The sequence below is a fragment of the Charadrius vociferus genome, unplaced genomic scaffold (genome assembly GCF_000708025.1).
Source record: "Charadrius vociferus isolate BGI_N301 unplaced genomic scaffold, ASM70802v2 scaffold92, whole genome shotgun sequence".
NCBI classification, from domain to species: Eukaryota; Metazoa; Chordata; class Aves; order Charadriiformes; family Charadriidae; genus Charadrius; species Charadrius vociferus.
The window spans coordinates 3,249,676-3,272,926 of NW_009647874.1; the positions used below are offsets into that span (position 1 = coordinate 3,249,676).

At 39.2% G+C, this 23,251-nt stretch overlaps 1 protein-coding gene across 1 annotated transcript; it reads right to left on the reverse strand.

The window, feature by feature from the left end:
- Window positions 1-488: 488 nt before the first annotated feature.
- On the reverse strand, window positions 489-22,242 carry LOC104284747 (interleukin-1 receptor type 1-like). The gene is made up of 12 exons (XM_009883115.1): window positions 22,168-22,242; window positions 19,456-19,539; window positions 18,101-18,167; window positions 17,101-17,332; window positions 14,940-15,129; window positions 13,731-13,919; window positions 12,469-12,520; window positions 7,636-7,756; window positions 4,487-4,632; window positions 2,895-3,038; window positions 1,683-1,847; window positions 489-865 (listed from the first exon to the last, which is right to left on the reverse strand). Exons 2-12 carry the CDS (start codon window positions 19,456-19,458, stop codon window positions 489-491), a joined length of 1,686 nt encoding a protein of 561 aa, XP_009881417.1. The 5' UTR covers window positions 19,459-19,539; window positions 22,168-22,242.
- Between the last annotated feature and the right edge of the window lie 1,009 nt (window positions 22,243-23,251).

Here is a 23,251-nt window from a genome sequence, read left to right on the forward strand (position 1 = left end):
GACATTTCAAGGTGTTCTGTTGATCTGGCCAGAAGATTCACATCCGTAGATGAAATTGTAGTACCTTCAATCCAGAAAATTCGGGTCCACACAAAACAGATAGATGTGACCTTCAATCAATCCATCACCAACTCTGTGAACAGAATTAGTCATTTTTCTTTTGTTATTTAGGGAGAATTAAAGTCTTTTGGTAACAAATGCAATTGTGATGAAGATCCATTTTTTCTGGATGGAAAGCATTCCACCAAATCACAGTGCAATTCTTGGAAAAGGCCTCATGTACTTCTAACATGGTTTCCATGTCATCGCTGTGCTACTGAAGACATTTCAAGGTGTTCTGTTGATCTGGCCAGAAGATTCACATCCGTAGATGAAATTGTAGTACCTTCAATCCAGAAAATTCGGGTCCACACAAAACAGATAGATGTGACCTTCAATCAATCCATCACCAACTCTGTGAACAGAATTAGTCATTTTTCTTTTGTTATTTAGGGAGAATTAAAGTCTTTTGGTAACAAATGCAATTGTGATGAAGATCCATTTTTTCTGGATGGCATGTGGTAGCGCACTTTCTTCCAGAATCTAGTACTTGCTGAATGATACCTTTCCGAGAAGTCCCCTTTCCATCGGATAGCCCCGTGCTTTTGCTTAATATATTTGACGGACTCTGGCATGGTTGCATAATCTTGTATTTTTTCAAGTTCAATGAGAATTACTTTAATGCCATCTTCAATAAGAGCATTATACATGGCTAGATGCTTTTCAGACGCATCTTCTAGAATACTGTAACAGGAGGGTTCTGGTACTAAAACAATTATCACTCTTCTACTTTGACGAATTTTTTCATCAGCAACGCTGATCATAGCTGTAGAGAAAAAGGTTGTGCAAAATTAAGGCTGTATGTTCCTATTTTTTGTTACCAACACGTTGCAGCTCTCTCATTCCCTGTTTGATATTTGAGCCAACACACGTTACCTCACCAACAAGGACAGGATAAGAGCACGCAAGCATTTACACTGGGTTAGCCAACAAGGAGAGATTTGGCCAATACCACACAATCTGACCCCATCAGACTGCATGTCTAGCAAGGAAGGCAATGCTTTGTAACAACATTCACTAGGGACAAGCAGTCTTTGATACAGCTGATTGTTCCTGATAACTTAGTGTTGCTTTGTGTTCTTTTTCTTTTCCACCTGTGCTGTCTAAGCATCCATTGTACCCTTTATTGCATCCTATTGGTTTGACAGCAATTCTTAGAACGAACTAAAATGAAACAGTAGAGAGGTCATTCTGTCAAATGGCACCTCAAAGCAACGGGCCTTTTTCATACCACTCACGAGACCTACTTTTCCATGTTTCCTGCCATTATAGTCATAATTCACAACCACAATTTCAACTCCTCTTCCCCTCACCATCCTTCCATCTCCAGGTGTCTAGGCTAGCCAGACACTGAAAAAACCTAGAAGAACTAAATAATGTCAAGGGAAAGACTGAGATAAACAGACTTCATGGGAGCACCCAGTGCTCTCTTTCTCATTCTCCATCAGACAGAATAAGAAAATCATAGCTCATTCAACAGTGGGAGATATTTAGAATCACATCTGATCGATTGCCTGTTTCTGAGTTCTATTTGCAGCTGCTAATGACAAAACTTGAGTATAATTTGTCTTCAGATAGCTTACCTTCTCCTGGTAAATCATCTCTCCCAAATATGAAGAGGTTATATCCACACTGTCTTTCTAAGACCTCTGGCAGTATCTTCAGAGCAAAAATATTTGATGAATACAAGCAGCTCTCTCTGTTCTTTGGATAGAGAACGTACGCATCATAGATCTTCCCATCTGAAACTAAAGAGTGAGCAACAGTAGTAATATAAAAATGGATTCTAAAGATACAAAAGCAAGCAAGGAAGCAAACAAAAAAAATCTCTATAATCTTTCCCCCCCCCTTGAATCATTGGTTTAGGTCCTAATCCTGCCATTATGTAAGCATGTACAATTATACCAAGTCTGAAATATTTGTAGAATCAGGCTTTCTAGAATTCAGTATGCCAGATCTGAATAAGCAAGAGACCTGCAAAATTACATAGGTTTGAGGTGGTTTTTTTTGAACTCTAAATAAAAAAACGTTATTACTGAATTATCTGGAAAATAGCAGTTCCAGTAGTACAACTGAATACTTAAAAATCCAGCTGCCATACAACTCACAGGTCTGTTTTGTAACCTAGATTTTCAAAACACAGCAAACACTTCGACATGAAAACAAAACCAAAGTACTTGGCAAATTTCAAGGTCTGAATTGTATTAGATTTTTTGGAACAAATTTTTCAAAAAGACCAAATTTAAAAGACTTCAAAGAAATCTAACAGCACTTCAGTACCTCTAGAAGATATTTTCTGTTTCTCTAGCCATGTACCTCCTTCAGATGTTTGGAAATGACCCACATTTCAGCATACTGTCATAGTCAGCACCGCTATCAATACTTTTTGAATGTCATGAATTTACAGACAGTAAAACAATCAGAAGTGCTTTCAAGTGGAAAATTAAATTTGTCCTGGTTTGTCTATGGAAAACAAAAACCACCCAGCAATTCCCCTGTACTACTGCTTTCTGTAAGAACAGTAAAAGAAATCTGAACAACTGCTGGCAGAACAGCATTCAAACCACTGAAGTGGGTCTTCAGGGAAAGGAATGATAGTACTGGATTCCTGGAAAGTTGCTGATTTTTCCCCCGTAGATGCTTTTGTTATCTAAACTAATTCTAAACATCCCAAAAACATGTTGTCCTTTCAAAAATCCCAAGGAAGACCAATCACACTCCATGAGGTTAACTCATTGCTTTGCAAGGGTAGGTGGAGTCTCATTACAACACATAGCACTGCTACACAAACATACCTTTTTTACCCAGGAAAGGATGGCAGGAGTCCCGATACCAAAGCACAATATCAATTTTGAAGATCTTGTAGACAAAGAGAGTAAAAAATACTAAAAATACCAAAGAAACTCCTCCTCCAATTAAGTAACCCTGAATGTTCTGAGCTGCAGTAGAGTGGAATAAGAAGGGAGAAAACAAACAAACAAAATACAGTTATACACTAGAACCAGAGAAAGACAAAAGAAATGTTCAGAATTGCTTAGTCATTAAAATAGTTTTTAAAAAAAAAGAGAATGAAAGAATAGGCCTGAAAGTTCTTCATGTATGCTTTCTGCAAATACTGTCATTTGACAAGCCTACTTTCATCTTTCAGAGAAAAGATACCTTAGCAATGTGACAAATGAGGCTACTCTTCAGCTGAAACACCAATATACTGACATCCATGCCAGTGCAGCAGAGTGAGAATTCTTCTACAAAATTTTATCAGTCAGCAAGCAAGAAAGTCAGAGGTAGGGAGGTGATGTCCTGATCATGCAATTCTTCCCAGACCAACCAGCTTTCTATTGTCTCTAACCTCTTCGAAGATTTGTCATTGAACTTACTAATTTGTTGTCCTTAATAGATTTGTTGTCATTAAAACAAACACACACTCTCCACAAATTGCATTTTTTAGTTCATGCATATTAAAGATTTTCTGAAGTTAAATCCTACCCTGACAATCTTTATGAAGAACTTATAGTTACGTAACAAACTAGAGCTCAAATCTGCTTCCAGTCAATTATTTGTTTACAATGTGGCCTGTTAAAGGTAAGTTTGAAAATAGCATTTGTCAGAAGATTGGCTCACAGTTGACAAAGTCAGCTCAAAACAAGCTCAATGGAGCAGAGGCTCTTCTGCAGCTAAATTAAAGAAATGGGCACATATAACATCCGGTGATTTGCTTTTCTGTGTATCTGGTTTTAAATAAAAATAATACATATCTTCAGCCTTGCATTTGAGTTTTTGAAGCTCACTTTAAGTTCATCGACTAAAAAGAAAATTTCGTGCTAGCCAGCAATAGGTCAAACTTATCCTCGTCTCTGAGCACAAGACCTGCGGTCTCCAATAACTGGCAGGATGCTCCCAATCAACATGCATGAGCCTATCTACAGGGTGATAACACAACACGTGCATCGGTAATGGAAAGTCCATAACCCTACCAAACAATCTATTTCATTCCTTCACTATCATCACTGTTAAGAGTTTCTCCTACTATATAAAGAGATTTCTCTGCTCTTATAGACACACGATCTCCCCTGATGCACGTGCTTCTTTAAGTACAAATGAGTAAAATGAAGCGCAGCATTCCACTGAGGTCTCATACTTGCTTCAAATAAATTGGAGTCTTTCATTAATGTTCCCTAAAACACTTAATTTGCTTTGTCTTCTCTCATTCAAAGTGCCATTTTCTTTAATTTTGCTAAGAATATGACAAAAAAAAATCATGAAGAAAGGTACTGAGCTGCACTGCCCACAAATGCACCTTCCACAATGGTACATCACACAGTTTTAGCTCTAAGTAGGGCATCATCAAACTAACTGGGAACCATTTTATCAAGATGAGATCTCTTACCTGGGCGTTCCAGTTTGATGTAGGCTGTAAATTGTTGAGTACCATATATGAAGTGACAGAAAAAATTATGAGCATAATCCTTTACTTTCACTTTTGAAATGTTAAATTTTGTTCCAGATACAGCAAGTCCATGAGGCATCTTCTCTCTGTCATTAAAAAAGGGTAAAAAGGAAACATCTGTAGAGAAACTGAAATATCAGTGCTTAATATAGGACACGTTAATCTATCCACAAATACAAGAACATGCATTTTTAACCTCTATAAACCTAAGAAACCAATGAAGCACAGTAAATATCACCCCTGTAACAAACAGCTTCATGATCAGAGATGACTTGGTATTTTCCATACACTCTGGAGTTTTTTTGCTGGGTGGGCCAGAGTGCACCACCAGCAGTTTTGCAGATGATAGAAAACTCAGAGTGATGGCTGATACACCAGAGGGTCATGCCGCCATCCAGAGGAACCTCGACAGGCTGGAGAAATGGGCTGAGAGGAACCTCAGGAAGTTCAAAGCAAAAAGCAAATCCTGCACCTGAGGAGGAATAGCCAGTCCCCAAGCATCTTGGGCTGTATTAAGAGAGCTGCCAGCAGGTTGAGGGAGATGATCCTTCTCCTCTACTCAGCACTGATAAGGTCATACCTGGAGTAGCAGGGCCAGTTCTGGGCTCCCCAATACAAGAGATGTATGGATTTACTGGAACAAGTCCAGTGCACAGCTGTGAAAATGATTAAGGGAGTGGAGCATCTGTCATAGTAGAGAGCAAGGACTGTTCAGCCTGCAGAAGGGAAGGCGGGGGGTGGATCTTATCAATGTGTGTAAATACCTGAGGGAGGGAGTGGAGCAGAGGGAGCCAGGCTCCTTTCAGTAGTGCCCACTGACAGGACAAGAGGCAATGAGCACGAATTGAAACACCTTCCCATCTGAAATTCCATCTGAACACTTGTTTACTGTCAGGGTGGTCAAAGATTGCAACATGTTGCCCAGAGAAGCTGTGAAGCCTCCACCTGTGGAGATATTCAAAACCCAACTGGACACAGCCCTGAGCAACCTGCTCCATCTGACTCTGGTTGAGCAGGGGGGTTGGACTGGACAATCTCAAGAGGTCCCTTCCAACCTAAATGATTCTGTGAATGAAAGACTATTCAAACCAGTAATAACTAGTCATAGAAGTGTCAAGAGAAAAATCGTCTTCCAGGATTCTTTATACTGATGATGAAGCAGAGACTAAGCACGCTAACAGACTCCCTGAGCCCACACTGTCCACAGTCAATGCCGCCGACCAACTTGGGAAATAATGATGAACAAAATTCACAAAAGCTGGGTGTCCCTGCTGTCAAATGACAACATGGTGATGCTGCCTTAATGTCTGGTATCTATTGCCACCAGAAGCTTGGAGATATACTATACTATCCTGCTAAATACCATCTTGCTCTAAGGTAAATTTACAAGTATAAGGTGGGAAGAGCCGCAATAGGAAGGTACCTACAAACTGGCATTCTACTCTATATACCAAAGTGACGTCACATTATGTGCTCAAGGAGGAAAACTCATTTTGCAGAACATCCTGAAGAACCAGTTTCTATTGCATAAATAATTGCCAGCAACTTCTGTCATGGGATGCCAATACAAACCTCATCATTTTGCAACTTGTTCAGATTTGTTCACATCAGTTTTAACTTTCCTCCCAGTAGAGGAAAGAGTTACCTCCTAGGTGTAAGCCTTAGGTCCATAATGTTGGCCATGCGTACAGTGTGGTTTGCTACTAGCAAATGTTCCACAAATTAAATTGCTGAGAAATTGCTACTATTTTTTTAAATAAAACATTATTATTGCAATTAGATTAATTTCTCTGATACTGGATAACTTACTTTGAACTATTAATCCTAATTAGAACTTGGACAGGATGTGTTTTGCACAATTCCATCTCTGGCATGGGAAAATTATCAGGCAGAGTAGTGATTAGAAACAGAGATCACATCCAAGCAAGCCAAAAATCTTAACAGAGAATCGCTTTGAGATAAATATATTAAATGCTTTTCAGGAAGACGTGTTTAATATCAGCACCAAGTTGATTTCAGAAGAAGCTGCAGTTATTATAACTTTAATCATAGCTACACAGAGCTGCACATGTGTCTTAACTGGTGAAGCTGAGAAACTTCATGTCCTAAAGAATAATGGACTTAGTTGTACCTTAGAGACCATAAGCTGAGGGCCTAACATTTCTAGGCAACCAACCAAGCATACAGATCTGTAACAAAAGTAATAATTCTCCCTAAAGGAACCTGGGGACAAAGTAAAACTAAGATTCCTTCTGGAGGCCAGATACAGATGAATGAAAAAGACAATTTTAAAAGCAATCTGCAACCTAACTCTCTAGCCTTATTCTGCACTGATGATGGCAGTTGGTGGAGACGGCAACGCTTCTGCATAAGTGTGAACTGATCAGCTATTTTTTTTCCTTTCTTCTTTGCACTACATTTTAAGGGTTATATTTAACAGCGGTGATTAATACAATGAGAAAGCAAACAGTACATCTACAGTCTGCTACAGCATAGACCAGTCACTGAGTAACAGAAGTCCTGCACTCTTGAAAGAACTGCTGGTGTTATCAGCTTGATTTGTGTTGAATTTTCCTGAACATTAGGAAAAAAAAAAAAAAAAAACCCACAAATTTCCTGCAACAAGAGCTTCTGCTTTGCATTCTTTAGGATTAGCAGCTGTGTCTGTACTTAGAAAAGGACCAACTTCACAAATAAAAATAAGTTAGGTGATTTTTTGGTTTTGGAACAATCTATCCTTCCCATATTAATGACAGTGCGCAGACTTTAATCTATTAACAAAAAGGATTGCATAAAAACAAATGCATAAATAAGCCTTATAAAATTATGTTTCACAACAGCATTATAAAAACCTACATGTGATTGCTTCATTATATTTGTATCGCGTATGTCAGTATTTATAATAAAACATTTATTTTTTTATAAGCCAAACATTAAGAATACAATTTACTTGACATAGACTTCTAACCATTGTTTCAATGACAACTGACATTTGACTAGTAGTCAACTTTATGGTGAAATCACTGCAAATTATTGCAGATCACTTACCCTACAAATGCACTTACAATTCAATGTATAAGGATACTTACTCATAGAACTGTTCCCGGTAGGTGCTATCAAAGCTATCAACATCCTCATCATTAACTTGCCAGAATGGAATCAAGCCATATATGCCACTTGATATATTACATTCCATAACTACATGAGAGCCTACCAAAAAAAAAAAAAAACAACATTGAAATACAGCAATTGAAGGTCTTGTTACAGAAGCAGGATCAAGTGATTGGAGATCAGCTGGGAAAAGCAGGGATATTGAAAAACCCACCTACCTTATGAAAAGCAGAATCCTTAAAACTCATCCGTTTGTAATCCACACTCGGGTGTCTTTGATCTGGATATAAATTCTATCCTAAATGTAGGTGTCTAAATGTTCACATCTACATGTAAGCTAGATGACTAAGATAGTAACAGAGTTTAGCTCTGCTGAAGTCCACTCACGTTAAAGTAGACATGTGGACCTTACCAGCTGAAAGGCTCTGCAGACACCGCTGAGTCCGCTGAAAGATCTCCAGGGCTCAAATCAGTTGAATGTACACAATATGATGACATCTGAGGTGCTCTCCAGCGTCCAAGGCATCTGTATGGAGCTGGCAGGTAGGACTCGATACCTTCAGAAACTTGTGCTACTACAGACCACCCAAAACAGCACTAGACATCTATGTGTAGGCAACTGAATTGAGCCCCTGTTGATAATAGCATGAATTAAGGACCCTAGCTCATATGCAGATACCCATGCGCAGATAACTACCACCCTGAAGCTGAATCTCATTCTTAGTGAGCATGCATATCTTTACCCCAGATCAGAGTCTTTTGGCCAACAGCGTCCACTGGGACCGTTTCTGAATACTCTCACGCTCTGCTCCCAAACCAAGCTCACCTGTCACTCAGCTCTTTCACCAGCAAGAGTCCAGATGTTACAGAATGCTTCAGTATTAAGAGAGCAAGCCAAGTTGCAGAATATATTTATTGCCAATGTACCTCAGTGAGCTCCATTTACAGGAAGGTAAGCAGCTTTCTTGGAGTCCTTTCCTTCCGTATTTTACCCATGGAAGTTATGATTTGATAGGAGAAGGTGGGCTCTCAGTTCACCTATGTAAAGATCTCAGTGTTTTGTTTCCTAGAACCACATCAGATCTAGATGGTTCCACCAAGGGACAGTCTCTATCAAAAGTATGGAATAAACCTTCTGCTCACGTGAAAGCAGCTACTTGAACAACAGTTCACATAGAAATCACAGACACTCCCCAATCTCTTCCTTCATGTCCTTCCGGCACAATAATGAATTTTTCTAAAGATGTGGTTTAGTGCATTGCACAGCTCTTGTCCTGATTTGAGGTAAAACAGAACCAATTTTCTGTTCAGTCATTTTACTTTGCAGGTAAGCCTCTAATTAACTGAACTCTCTGAAATTAACAGCGTGTTTTTAAGACAGTAGTCTGCTTCCATAGTGGTAAGACTTATGTTTACAGTTTATGCCAAGGAATGGCATGCAGAGAGGCTCTTGTTTATACTTATTGCTGTAACAACCAAGTCAGCTAACTGTTATTTTCCCCCTTGGATGGCTGGAAGCGGAAAAGCATAGAGGGGTCCCACCTGTGGGGAGAGCGGACAGGACAGGTGACCCAAAACTGACCAACAGGGTATTCCATCCTATCTGCCTCATGCTCAGTGTAAAAGCTGAGGGATCAAAGGGTCAGCTCTCTTCCTTCACTGGCCAACATCCAAGGAGGACTTTGTTTGTCTGCCTTTGATCCCAACCCGTGAGTTCCTGAATCCAGATCCGGAATCCGGTTCCGGTCTGTCACTGCATCCAGTCTGGGACTTTCCCAGTGCCAGCTGGTGACATGATTGTCACCCTGGGAGCTTGATACGGTTTTGTTTATATTGTATATATTTCATTTTTTGGTTTTTTTATTATTTTATTAATATTTTAAAGTAGTTTATTTTTTTTTTCTAAACTCATAAGTCTCTCTCTCTCTTCTTCCTCCCCTTGAAGGGAGAGAGGTCAGAGAGCATCTGTCGTTCCTTTCAGTGTCCAATCTGGCCCAAACCACGACAGCTCTTCAGAAGGAAGAAAACCCTTCAAGTGTTCCATGCCCTCCATTTCCATACAGTCAAGAATGTACTGTTAAATTTCTACACAATTTTCTCCTGCCATTTCTCATTCAAAAACCATGCAGGTGTTTCCAAGTTCATGCAAGCGTTTCCAGGTTTTGCCCCACAGCCAGGCATTTAATAGGAGCAATTATTTTTCTTCTAGTATCTCATTAAAGTATCAGACAGAGAATAGTACTTTTGAATGGCAGTGACTAAAAAAAACCACACAAAACAACAAAAAACCTTCACCAACTTCCTTTAAAAAGTCCCCCTGCAGTAGGAAATTGTTTGTAGTTGTTCAATAGCCACAATAAACCCACTTTGTAGGTTTGTTCAGTAGCCACAATACGCGTTGTGTCTTCTTTTAGTCTCACATGTGACTGCTTTCCTGTCTGTGAGGCATTCAAGGTTTGTTCATCTTAGTTGGTCTATGGCACCCCATAACACATCAGCAAATTTTAATTTATGCAGTGTCCAAGACATAATAAATATGGACCAAATGCTATTCTAAAAATAAGGAGTCCAACCAAGTTGTCACATTACACATCTTAAAATAGGCTGAGAGTCACAGGTAACCCCTGGACTAATAATTACTCAATTCTCCATTTTCTCAGCAAGTATTATCAAGGATTAAAAAAATCCTAAAGGAAGTCTTCAGTAAATTAAAGAGCAGATCAGACTCCTTCTGACTAGAGGTTGCATTGGTAAGAATTTTTCTGAATTAAGTGCAAAGTCATGACTAATTACCAGTCAGAACTGGGGATGAGATATACATAATATTTTAATGGGTGGAAGATACAGTACAGGGAAGCCCCACCGTAATATTACCTCATTTCTTCCACAGTTACAATTACAAAGGAAAAGGAAAGTTTTCACATGTAAAGATTAGGGTTGTGTGAAGTTAAAAAAAAAAAAAAAAAAAAGACAAGACTGTGGAAAGTCTCCCTATTTCAACCTAAGATCCAGGGAACAAATTTCCTTATTAGTGGAAGAGCACAAATAAAGCTTTTCAGGCACATAATTGTAATGAAGCCACAGAAGATGTAATTACCAGAAAAGAAGAGGCTGCTGAGCCATTTCAGAGTATTTCCAACAGAATTAAATAACCATCTGAAGACTGCAGGACTGTAAGTCCATGAAGTAATACTGTTTGTATCAAATCAGTTTGTATGAATATCCCCACTGTTTCAAATAAAGCCTTCTGGACTTTGGAGGAACATAATTTCTATTAAAGCTCATTCACTATTGTGGTCAAAATCTACTAAGCCTCACCAGAATCTGGCAACTTCAGAATGAGATATCTTTCACAAGTTGTTGAGGTCAAAAAGAAAATAATAACAACAAACAAACAAAGCAACTGCAACAAAAAGCGAACCAACCAAACAAACAAAACCACAAAACCCACCAGTATTTCAGCACTGTTCGCTTCAGTTTAATACCATATACTCAAATTTGGGCCAGACAAAATGTTTCAGATGATGTGAAAAGAAGCATGAAGCCTCAACATGACAAAAGAACACCTGATATACACAGTATTTACAATCTCAATGTCAGAAAAAGCAGCAGCAAAAGTAGCTGTGTTATGTGGGACTACCATCAGCGTGATGTACATAACAATAACCCCCAGTGCTCTGCCCTCAGCTCCCACATTGTGCCAGAGCCCCAAAGCAACCTTTCCTCAGAGCTTCTCTAACGACCTAATTGGTAATAATCCTTCCTCAAAATCCTACAAGACAGCTTAGATGCTGTACTAGGAGATTCTAGTAAATAGCCCATCACACTTCTCCAGAATCAGTTAATGCCTTTTTAATCAAATACTCTACTTGAAACAGTTCTCTTTTGTGCAAAACAAGAAAAAAAAAAATTACAGTTCAAGCAGCTCCAAAACTCTTTCTTCTGGACTACATCAGTAGAACACAAGTCTGTCCGATATATGGTGCAATCCAAACATGTATAGGTTTGCTTAGGAAAAGGCTTGCATACTATATACTTGTCTGATAGAATCACAGAATAATTGAGGTTGGAAGGCACTTTGAGAGGTCTCTATTCCAATTTCCTGCTCAAAGCAGGGCCAGCTCTGAGGTCAGAGCAGGTGGCTCAGAGCTTTATCCAGTCAGGTTCCAAAACCTTCAAGGACAGAGACTGCACAACTACTCTGGGCAGCCTGCTGCACTGCCTGGCTGTCCTCACTGGGAAGAAGTTACTCTTTTTATCCAGAATCTCTTATTTAAGAAATTACTAAGATAAACAATACCTGGGATATCCATCAACTAGCAGCTCACTGTTTCACAAAAGATCAGTATCTGAAACCCTTTAACACCCTAGAATGAGGAATAAAATCCAGGCTGTGGAGAGGGAAGGGAGACAGGAAACATGCAGGAGGAAGAAAAACTACTGAACTAGTCAACTGGTAACTATCCTAACGTGTTACATATATGTAACTATATTTTCACAGACAGTGAGGATATGTCAAAACTTAGACAATGAGAAGTGGTACAAAGGACAGATGGCAGTAACAACAAAAATAAATAAATGCATCCCACCCAACACTGCTGGTCAAGAGACTCCAATCAGGCCCACAGTTATTGCCCCTGCAAATTACTTGAGGGAATCATGTGTATCATCTGTCTTCCAGGCATCCTTAATCCACGTGCCTATCTCCCAGTCTTGCTGAAGTCAGTGGAACTGTTAGTGCGTTATTTCAGAAAGAACAGGAGCTTATTTGTTTTACCGAATGTTAATCACTTCTTAGAGTCACTACTTACCAAGTTCTACTTCAATTGTATTGTTCTTCGGATAAATAAATTCTGGTCTCTTCTGCCCTTCTAACAGAAACAAAGAGAAAAATAACATCTTCAGGCAAGAAGAGTTCCACAACTTACTTCAACTGATAGTTCTACAATGGTTTTGTTTTATTGTTTGGTACTATTGCAGCACCATAATTACAACCAGTTTCAAATTTACAACAGAAAATATCTCATAAGATTTTCTGTACTGTATCCAAGTTTTTTTTAGCTTCCAAATTAACAAAAGGCTTTAGCTTACCTTAAAAATACTTTAAAAAAAAAAAAAATCTCAAATTTACTAGCAGTTGATATAAAAAGTAATACAAAACCAGAAAACAAAATCAAGACCAAAAAATGCAATTAACTTTCTCAGAGAGATGGATAAGGAAGAGAAAGAGGGATTGTATCAACAACCTCCTAGATCAGGTGAATATCTATTCAAGTAAAAGAGTAAACAAATATGCACTTAAACTGAGCTGGAATCGTATAATTCGGCACGAGGTATAGACTCACTACTAACAACCCACCGCTCTTGTACCACTTATCTAAAGTCAGAATTTTGATTTCATCTAAGAAAGTGGACACTCTACCTCCAGCCAACTTTTCTGATAGGACTACTATCATGGTACTGGTCAGGCCATCATCAACACTGCCTACAAAGACTCAATCATAATGATCACGGCAATAAATGACAGTACTGGGAGAGTGAGTCAGCCAGTTCCGAGTCCTGTGTGCCGAAAAGCACAACCAAGTGCCAAGAGTAAATCAATCCTTCCCAGAGGAAGATTTATTAACTTTAAAATATTTATACAGCTAGTCATATCTCTACTCCCAACAACTGAGAGTCTAGTGAACTTTGAAAGCAAGTTCACCAATAAGGCCACAAGCAGGTGCTTTGCTGTGATGGCCTCAGCAAAAATTCCCTCCCCCCTTTTTTTTTTTTTTAATTTATTTAACTTAATGGTGCATAATTTACTTTAGCAAAAACAACCCCCTCCACCCCAGTAACTGCTGCTTCCTTCTAATTCTCATTCCTAACCCTGCATTTCTCATTTCCCCATGATAATTATTCCTCAGAAGCAATGCTCAAGGGTAGCAACATGCATTATTGTATTTTAATTTTACATTCAGGAAAAAAATTAATTCAAGAAGATTTGCCAACTCTGATTTCACAGAGCTGCAAAGTAACATGCCAAATAGCTTACGCCTGCAGAGTAGAGCCAAAAAGACAAGAGAATAACCTCAGTGCACTCACCTTTAACCTCTAGGCTCACAGTTCGTGAAACATTATATTGTTTTCCCATATATGTGTATACCATACGGCACGTGTAGTTTCCTCTGTCTTGCACACTTACATTGTGAATCCAGATAGCATTTTCAACCTCTGCCAAAACAAGTCGCTTGTCTTCAAGAAATCCAGGCTTACACTCCTAAATATATCAAAAGTACCTGTGATTTAAGGGAACTAATAATCTGATCGTTAAATAAGTTACTGAACTCTGCTGATTACTAAAATACCTGCCAAATACTGATTTTTTTTGAAAGCCACAACATAGGTTCTTATCCAAGCATCACTATGCTCTAACACGAAGCCTGATGACGTCTTGCTGCATTTGCACTGTTTAAAAAAAGTCACTGCAGCCAATACTTTAAGTTTCCAAACACAGCATTTTAGTTCACTGCCTTTGTTTAATAGCTTGACAGTTATCTATCTCAGGTTATTCACATGTAGCTGAGTTTATGAGAATACATGCCTGCATTCCTACTTCACTGAGATGAACAACAGCTGCTGTAGCCGTGCCTTAAGCTGTTGGGTGTATTGCTGTTTCTGTGGCAATGCAAATACAGTGAAAAACTTCCTTCTCTTCCCTGACCTATAAGCAATTTGAATCAGTTCATCTCTGAAGACGATGTATAAGTGCAGCACCAAGACCATACAGTCCCATGTAGCTACTTTAATACTAGTTTAATACCTGAACATGGGAAAAATACATGTTTCTAAGCTTTCACAGTCTACAGAGTATTTTGACAGAATCAGAGCAAGAGGCATAATACCCCACCATGATCGAAAGATAGGACAAGCCTAATATTCTGTGAAACTGAAGTAATTATGCAGAGCCTTGTATTTAAGGAAACATACAAGTTTTTAAAACTATTATCTACATAAAACAATCAAAGAATAAATTAGATTTTCACAAATCAACAAACCAAAACACATGTTTTTTGACTCTGAAAAAACCTGCACTCCAAAAATGGACAATTACTTTTTTAAAATATGCCTCCCATATCTTCATACACCTCCCCAATAGTGTAGCAAAATAGATACCTTACACAAACTGTAGAGAAAATAAACCTTCCCTTCCCCAAAAATGCTTTTCACAGTTACTCCATAACACATTTTAAACAGAATATTTCTTATCTTGTATATCTGAAATACATGTGCACAATACCTTATACCAGTGTACTTCAGGCTGATTATTGTCTTCATCTTTAAAATGATCTAGATCAGGGCATATAATCTTTCCAGTATTTGTGCTTGTCACTTTTTGTTCAAACTTCATTTTTCCGTTAAAACACAAACCATTATCGTTCTTAAAAACTGTCAAATTTACAGTTTTTTGGTTAGAGTGGTTAAGCCGCCTGTAATTAGAACAGCAGACAAGTCAGGTCATTAAGAACAAGGTTCCCTGTTTCCAGGAAGTCCACAAGCCTTGCCTTTAACACCCCTGCCACGGTCCCCCTAGCTCTTAAACACCACCCCCAGCTCCAGACTGAGAGATGGGAGTAAGGTTTGATCTTGTGTTGAAGAAGCAGGGTCTGCTCTGGAAGCACCAGAGAGGATGCCAGGATTTCTCAGAGCTGACGCTCCACAGTACTAACCCAGCCTTGCCATTTTCAGCACTACATTTGCCAACACACAGTAGTGCAGGGCAACCCAAAACGTATCTGTGCTGGAACACCCCCAGTGCCAGATGAACAGGAGAAGACAGGTTGATCTCAGTGCTCCCTGGAGGGACAGAACAAGCAGTAACTCTTAGCATATACATCAGGTGCAATATCCATGTGAAATCACTTCACACCAAGAGCTCGCAAGAACCAGTGGCACAGTAGCTCTTGCAGAGGAGACATTGCACTACAAACCAGAAGCCTATGCCAGAAGTAAAGGAATACTCTCTATTAATTCATTGCACAACTCTTCATTTCTCAATGCTGCGCTAAGGGAGAAGTTTCCAGAAGAGTGAACTGCATTTTTTGACACCGCTGGCTTCAACTTCTATATACTGCACCTTGACAAGTTCTGCAATTAAGGTCTGAGTGACTGATGCACAAAACGTAGCCTACAGTTAACACAACTGAACTTCAGCAAGTTTTTTTGTGCTGCTGACAGTATGCAAGCCAGGGATGTAAGACTCCCATGGGAACACATCTCATAGCTAGAGTAACTAGCAACATAGCAGTAAAGACTAAATTATTTAACTGGGTAGCTTTGAAAGGATTACATTCCTTCTGACTTCCAATTTTAGCTTCATTACCGACTCTGAGGCAGGAAGGTGCAAAGGCCTGCAACCTGTGCCTACCCTGGAAGTTTTTGCTGATCACTGTTACTACATTCATGACAAAAACCCCTTCAGCGTAACTGGTGTACTGTGGGCACACCACTACACAGAGCTACAGACTACTAAAACAAATTTGGGGTCACCCAAAAAGCCTTCATTGGCTGTTCTCAGTGTGCTGGGGAAAGACCATGAGGAAAAGAACAATTTCTGTGTGCCTTCCCAAAATTAATTTCCTGTTCAGCACACAGCAAATTTCACCCATTACAAATAAGATATGACCACCTGAAGTGGTGAAGTCCAGTGCACTGATCTGAGCTGTATATATGGCAATAGCTTTAAAATCCTGAAGAGGTAAGAAGAATCTATTCTTTTTTTCTTCTGCTTTGTGCACTCAGCTCTTTTGAGCAGTACTGCAGACACATCACTTTCATCGTCTCTAAAGCTGTCTAGCACATTGGTTTGCTCTTCACATGCATTCTCATTTTTGATGAGTAACATTTGGTAATGTTTTAAAATAAAATAATAAAAAAAAAAAGAATGGCTTTCTGCCTTTTAATTTGTAAATCTCTCAAAGGATTCCCAAAAAGTTACTAAGCTCTCCAGAAAGCCTGTATGTGGTGATACTGCATAAGATGCAGAGTTTGATCCTTTTAGATCCTTCTTCCATTTAACCATGTCCAATGAAGAAACCAAAATGTTCTTCTGACCTGTCAGCATCAGACAGCAACTTGAACACAGGAAAAACTGAAGCAGTTAAGACTTTTCCCTGTGACCTTACACTTCATCCAAAACAAACAAACAACCCACACAGACTGTTGTCAATACTATCATGCTTTAAGATAAACAGTCTTCTGTATGAACCGCTTTTGCAATGCTAAATGCGTGGCGAAAAAAAAGGCAGCATGCAGAAACAAAAAGCATGGTCAAAACAGTGCTTTTAAGTGGTCTAAACTGTCTACCTAAACCAAAAAATTCTGTACACTCAAGTTCCACAAATATATTATCACATTTGTAAGCCTTAACAACCCAGTTGTTTCCCTCCTCCCTTCCTTACCTTACATGACATTCATAAAGTCCAGAATCTTCCAGTGTTGCAGGAATAAACCAAAGCAAGCCCTCTCGCTGATGGATCCTGGCATCTCTCTCTGTGGTTACCGGTGTAGCACTACCATTTTTATACCACGTCAGATTGTAATCAGAGTGAAGCATTGGCAATGTAATTATTGGGCAACTAATAGCTGTAGGTTCTCCAACAAGCACAAAGTAATTACAAATAATGCATTCTTCTATTAAAAAAAAAGAAAAGAAAAAATTATCAATGCTTTTAATCTGCATACTTTTATAAGTATTACTATCCATTCCAAGTTACAGAGAATTAGAAAATAAACTTTCTGTAACAATCTACCATTAAAACATCGCAAGGCTACCATTTTTTGTTTGTTTAGCACCTTCTAGTTGAGGATCTAAAACACAGATTTTACAAAGCTTAAGCCACAACTTCTCTTTATTAAGGCAGCCAGCTCCAAGCAGACTTAAGTCCAATAGCCTCAGTGCAAACCAGGGTATAAGAAGATACATGGGATTCACCAGGCAACACAGGCTTCCCGACTGACCTGTCATGTGCTTATATTTGAGCATGTTAGTACTTCTGCAGAATTACCAGATTCTTAATGTAGATACTATCATCTGTGAAAAGCATGGTGCAAACAGTAACAGCTACAGAATGCCTCTTAAAGAAGGCATTCAACAGCTAAGTCAAGGAAGCCAATCTCTCTGGACTTTCTTAAAAGGAAGCAGAGAGAGGCTAATGAAAGCATCAGTACCCTGAATTCATGTGGCTAGATTTAAAATATTTATGTCAATTTGTCCATTCCATCCCCAGTGCAACTTCAGCCCAAAAAGAGGCATTCATCATATCTTCAATATGCTGAAGCAGAAACAAACCCCAAATCCACTATTTGCTCATAATAACTCTTTTCTACTAAATACACACAACTCGTCTCTTGCAGGTTTTCTTTATTAAAATTATCATTTCAACAACGTATTTAACTTACCAGCATTGAACAGAGGTATCAGTAGAACGAGATGACCAATGAGCAAAAACATAGATGTCATCTTTTGCTGCAAAGAAGAATTTTTTTCCATTAGTGTGGTAAGAGTGCTCAAGCTGCACTGTCCTCTGCACTCTACGTTACTCCTTTAAAAAATCAGGAGAAGCATTAGTCATCTTGGGGAGGGGAAAAAAGGGTTTGGTAATTTAGCCCCAGCCTTTGAAGATTTCAATGCAGCAACTGCTGGCCTCCACAGAAGGCTGCTCAGTTTTCAGCTTTCTACTCGAATTTCTGCAAATTTCTACTGGAGTAACTCTGGCATAAAGTGTAATTTTCTTTTGCCAGTATAGTTAAGCCAAAAAAAAAACCCAAAACTCAACCCTCTAGCATAGACAAAATATGCTAGCATACAGTGATTTAAACTACACTGTATAATTTAGAAACCAACCTTGATTAAGCTACTCCTCTTTCCACATGTTTACAACAGACACAATCAGAGAGATGTATGAGTTTTTGTTCTTTGAACTGTTCTTCTACAGTTGAGGCAGCACTGCTCTTAAAAGCAGATGAACTTGTAGTTCTTTGCAGGAAGACCAGCACACTGTAACTCCGGTGTGACCTGGTACTTAAATTGGCGTCTGAAGTCAAATGCGTGTGGAAACCGCAGCTAATACGAATTGCTGTGGTCAGACACAAAACGACATGTTCAAGAATTGTAGTTTCACTTCACACCTCAGGTCTTCTTTGCAGCTTTCTCTAACAAAGACACGACTGAACAGACACCCACTGCCCGCAAGTGGCTTCCATGAAACCTCTAAATCTTAACCAAGTCCTGCTCACCTCTCAGATGCGCCTGCTTTTTCTTGTCAAGGTGTTATCAGAGCCCTTCCCATGCCGCCTACCATCAGCCAGCGGGAAAACACCTAAACCCTTTCCCTTCTGACAGCTCCTTGCAGGTTAAGGTCTGCATTTAGCTGTCTTGCCTTTCCTCAGTTCCTGACTGTTTTGCATGCTGCTCCCTTTCAAACTAAAGCAATCTCATTTCCCACACAGCTGTCCATTGCAAAACACTTATTGCACAGGTCCTAGTTAATATTTGTCTTCTACCCAGCTAGAAATGGCTGGAAGAATAGATGTTATTCCCTGAAAAAACACACATGGCCTTGACTTACTTTTATATCCAACGTAGTTCACTTTAGTGACAAATAAGCCACACCAGCTCCTTCTTTTGAAACATTTCATAGGCAGAAGTGTTGGGGTAGTAGGGAGGGACACACAGAGAAGAGTTCAACACTCTAATATAACGGCCTCCAAGTATGTCCTTCTTTTGGACAGTTTATCTGACAAAGCACTCATACCATAGTCTTTATCTAGTTGTCCTGTGTGCGTTTTTTCTGTAACTTGCCAATGAGCTGATCAACATTCCTGGAGCTTCAGTTTACCTGTAAAGGGTGGAAAAGGGGAGTGGAGAAGGGGAAAAAAGGATTTTTACAAAACACATCATTTGGACAGCAGCATACACATAGAAACCCAAATTTTCTACAGACATCCTAAATGTAAAAGCAAGAGCATCCCTCTGCCTACGCTAGAGAAATGACTTAAAAAGAAAAGAGCAACAACAAAATTTGCAGTAAGATTGACCAATAATTCTAGCAACGACCTTTGGAAAATGAAGTTTCTGCCAAAACCAAGATAATATTACACTGGTGTCAAGCAAGCAACAAAACCAGACATAAGTAGCCACTCTGTAAGAAAGATTTAACCACTGAAAGGAAACAAAGAATACCTAAAATTTGGGGCAAGATAAGAATAACTAAGCAATCCAACAGGTTAAGCTTTACATTTTGCACCCATTACTGGTCTTCAGTACCAAGAGTGGATGTCTTCTTAATATTGTACGCTAACGCTCAACTTTTTTGAAGTTCTATTCTTCCAAAATTTACACACACGCACCCTTCAAACATTGCAGCAGTAAAGCTTAAAAACTCTGGAAAGAAAGGAAGAAGCCTGTAGCTTCTGTAGTTGTAATACTTCACAGTATATGGAGCACTTCTATTCTGGTCAGTATGGTTTAAAGTGACCACACAGGGTTTTTACACTTTTTCTTAAGCAGAATATACAGAGAAACACTACTCCAAATCCACAAATGTGAAACAGCAAACTTTGTTCACATACCTAACAACTTTAGCCTTGTAGTGCCTTCTATTCCAGCGTCAGCAACATGAAATGCCCCTGTGACACAACCACAGAAGCTCAAAAATTTCACTTATGTAGAGAGAACGGTAATTTCACTGATGACACTGCCTACATCCTTAGTTTGGAAAACTGTTTCAGCTCAAAGATTTCTGGGCTCAAAGGAAAAACATACTTGAAGTCTTTTAAGAAATAAGGAAAAAAAATCCCAACAACAAAAAAAACCCCCAAACTCCACACTACCAACCAATCATGCTTGTGGTTCGAGCTACTAAAAAAGAAAAGGTTTGATTTCCAAGTCACTCTCCTAATATTTATCTTCCCATAGTTAAAATACAACTTACTACTGCTCCTTCAAATTTCTAAAATTACTGTCTTGAAAACCAAAACAGAAAACATGTGGACCTAATTTTGTTGTTTGCAGGATGTCTATCTTCACAGAACTTGCCCTTTTACTTGCCTTAGGCACATTGCCAACTTTAAATGCCATAAGAACAGGTTTAGAGACATATTGGGTCCCTAAGTCTGCATGCTGCGGAATTAGCAAATTTGTCCTTCAGGAAGCCGCGCGAAACACGTAACTGTGTCTTTGTTTCCCAAATTTTCCGCCTCCACTTTTTCAAAGATTTTACTTGTAAGTAATTTATAAATACAAGAACATGACAGATCCTTGCAAAGGCCAACACAATGAAAAAATGATCAAGACAGCAGCATAGGAAGCATCTAAGCCCCTCAATTGCACATCAGCAAGTCACTGTTAATTTAAGTGGCTTTCAATATCGACCACTGTCTACGGGGACTCATTACAGCAAGGGTAACCAACAGATCCTTAGCCTTTGAGCCAAACATAAGAACACAGAAACTGTGGTTCAAAGGCAGTTCATTATCGTCTTTGCGAACATAATAGCATAGCGGTGTAAAGTGCACCAATTTAGTGGCATACCCATATGAAAGAACTGCATTAACTTTTGAAGTAAAACTTTAATACAGTTTAATTGAAATGGGAGCAAAGGGGGTGGAGAACCAAACCCATGTATGGCCACGTGGTCCAAAGTACAACGACCAAGACAAGATTCAACCCACCACAACAATTCATACAGCTCACACCTTGTTCCTTGTTGTGCTTACTCCTGTCAACACGAGTAAGCTGTTAAGCTGCCTAGCAGGGTTAAACTGCAACAGCAAAGCAAGATAAAATGTCTAACAGACTGTACCTTGTTTCCAGTCTCTTACTTTCCTGAGGTCCCAACTTTCCTAACATGCTCAGTAACACGGCTGATCATTTTACAGGGGCATACTTGAAAGCCGAGTCACACAAAATGATGTACAAGCACCCTCTAGAAGCAGATCTGGCTATTCACTGTGGTATTCTGACACTGAAGCGATGACCACAAACTTTAGTCCTTAAATGCCTCCTTTCCAGACAATCCTGCAAGTTGCAGGTCTACAGAAAAGTCACACCTTTAAGGAAAACCCATTATCCAAGACATTCTGTTGAAGCTACATTAAAATGAAGTCACAGAAACCAAAGAACAATATTCACAAAGAAGCCTGCAATAGTTAAATCTTCAGAAGCTAAATTCCAGTTCAGCTTTGAGACAAAGCATTAACTGCTCTGAGTCTCAATCTGAACAAAGTGTTTGTTACAGGTACTGCCTCAACTTACACCAAAGCAGGGTAGGAGGATGAAAAAAAAAAAAAAAAAGAGATGGATACCTGTAGCTGTACGTAACTGGCCACCACCGGTCGATTCTAGTACAGTGAAGAACTATGCATCCACCTACTTCCACCTCACATCAAACTGGAGGCAATGATAGCATCCAAATAACCTTTAAAGGAGTGATCTTATCAGTATTCAAACCAACTGAAAACAGTACCTCCTTTCAGCATCAAGTGGAAGGAGCTCATTTTGCAGTCAGTGCTTTGAAGACTTTTTTATGTCATTTCAACTCCTCATACCTGCCAATATAAAGTAATGTAGACTTTAATGTGGAATATTTCTCATTAAAGTCAAAAGCAAGTTATTACTTTTTCACTAACATTTTTAAAGTACAGTTAAGAGGCATTTAAAAGGACCAGAAGGGCTCATGCAGGGAAAACTGTATGTATCAGAAATACAGTGATGCAAAGTATTAAAGAATTCATGTATCATGCTTCGGGGGGAAGGAGGAAATCAGCAATTTTTTTTTTTTTTAAAGTAATAGGTATTTCTCATTTAAGGATTAATTTAAAATACCTGAATTATTAAACAAAATAATGCATTATAAAACAAATTTTGTGCAAGAGTTTTATGCCAGTTTCTCAGTTTTCACAGCACTCCAATTCCCCAATCTATATGAAAGGCAAGCATGTTCATTTAGCAAGCCCAACCTGTTTTTTTTGAGCATCCAAGCACATGGAGATGGTCCAAGCCGGGCAAGCGTGCGGTTGCCGAATTTACAAAGAAGAAAAACAAAACGCATCCAGCATTTGGCTTCGAGTCCCTGACGAAAACTCTCCAAACTCAAGAGCTGCTGCTGGAGGCAAACTGGAACCCTGCTTCAGCTTTCGACGGACAGCTGGCTTCCTCCCACCCAGCCAGCTCTGGCTCCACAGGTCCGGCTCTGTCAGCGCAACTCCCCGCTGGGTTCGATGCTGGTCTTTCTGCAGGCACCTCCTTTCACCTAAAGCCGTGCTCTTGTTGGTCATACGAACAAGAAAAAAAAGAGAAAAAAAAAAAAAGAGCCCCTGTTTGATCACAGTTATGCAATAAACAGCTTCTGTAGCGTTCTACCGGTCAAGAAGATTTAGGCCACGCGTTATCCCGCTTCCTGTTACAACTACTTTTAAAAAACGTGGGAGCCCTTCAGCGCTCCTGCAGTCTTCTTGTTTCACGTCGCACTTCCCACCTGGGTCTGTCTAACGCGATACACAAGCGAGGAAGCAGACACAAACGCAAAATAATAATAATAAAATAAACAA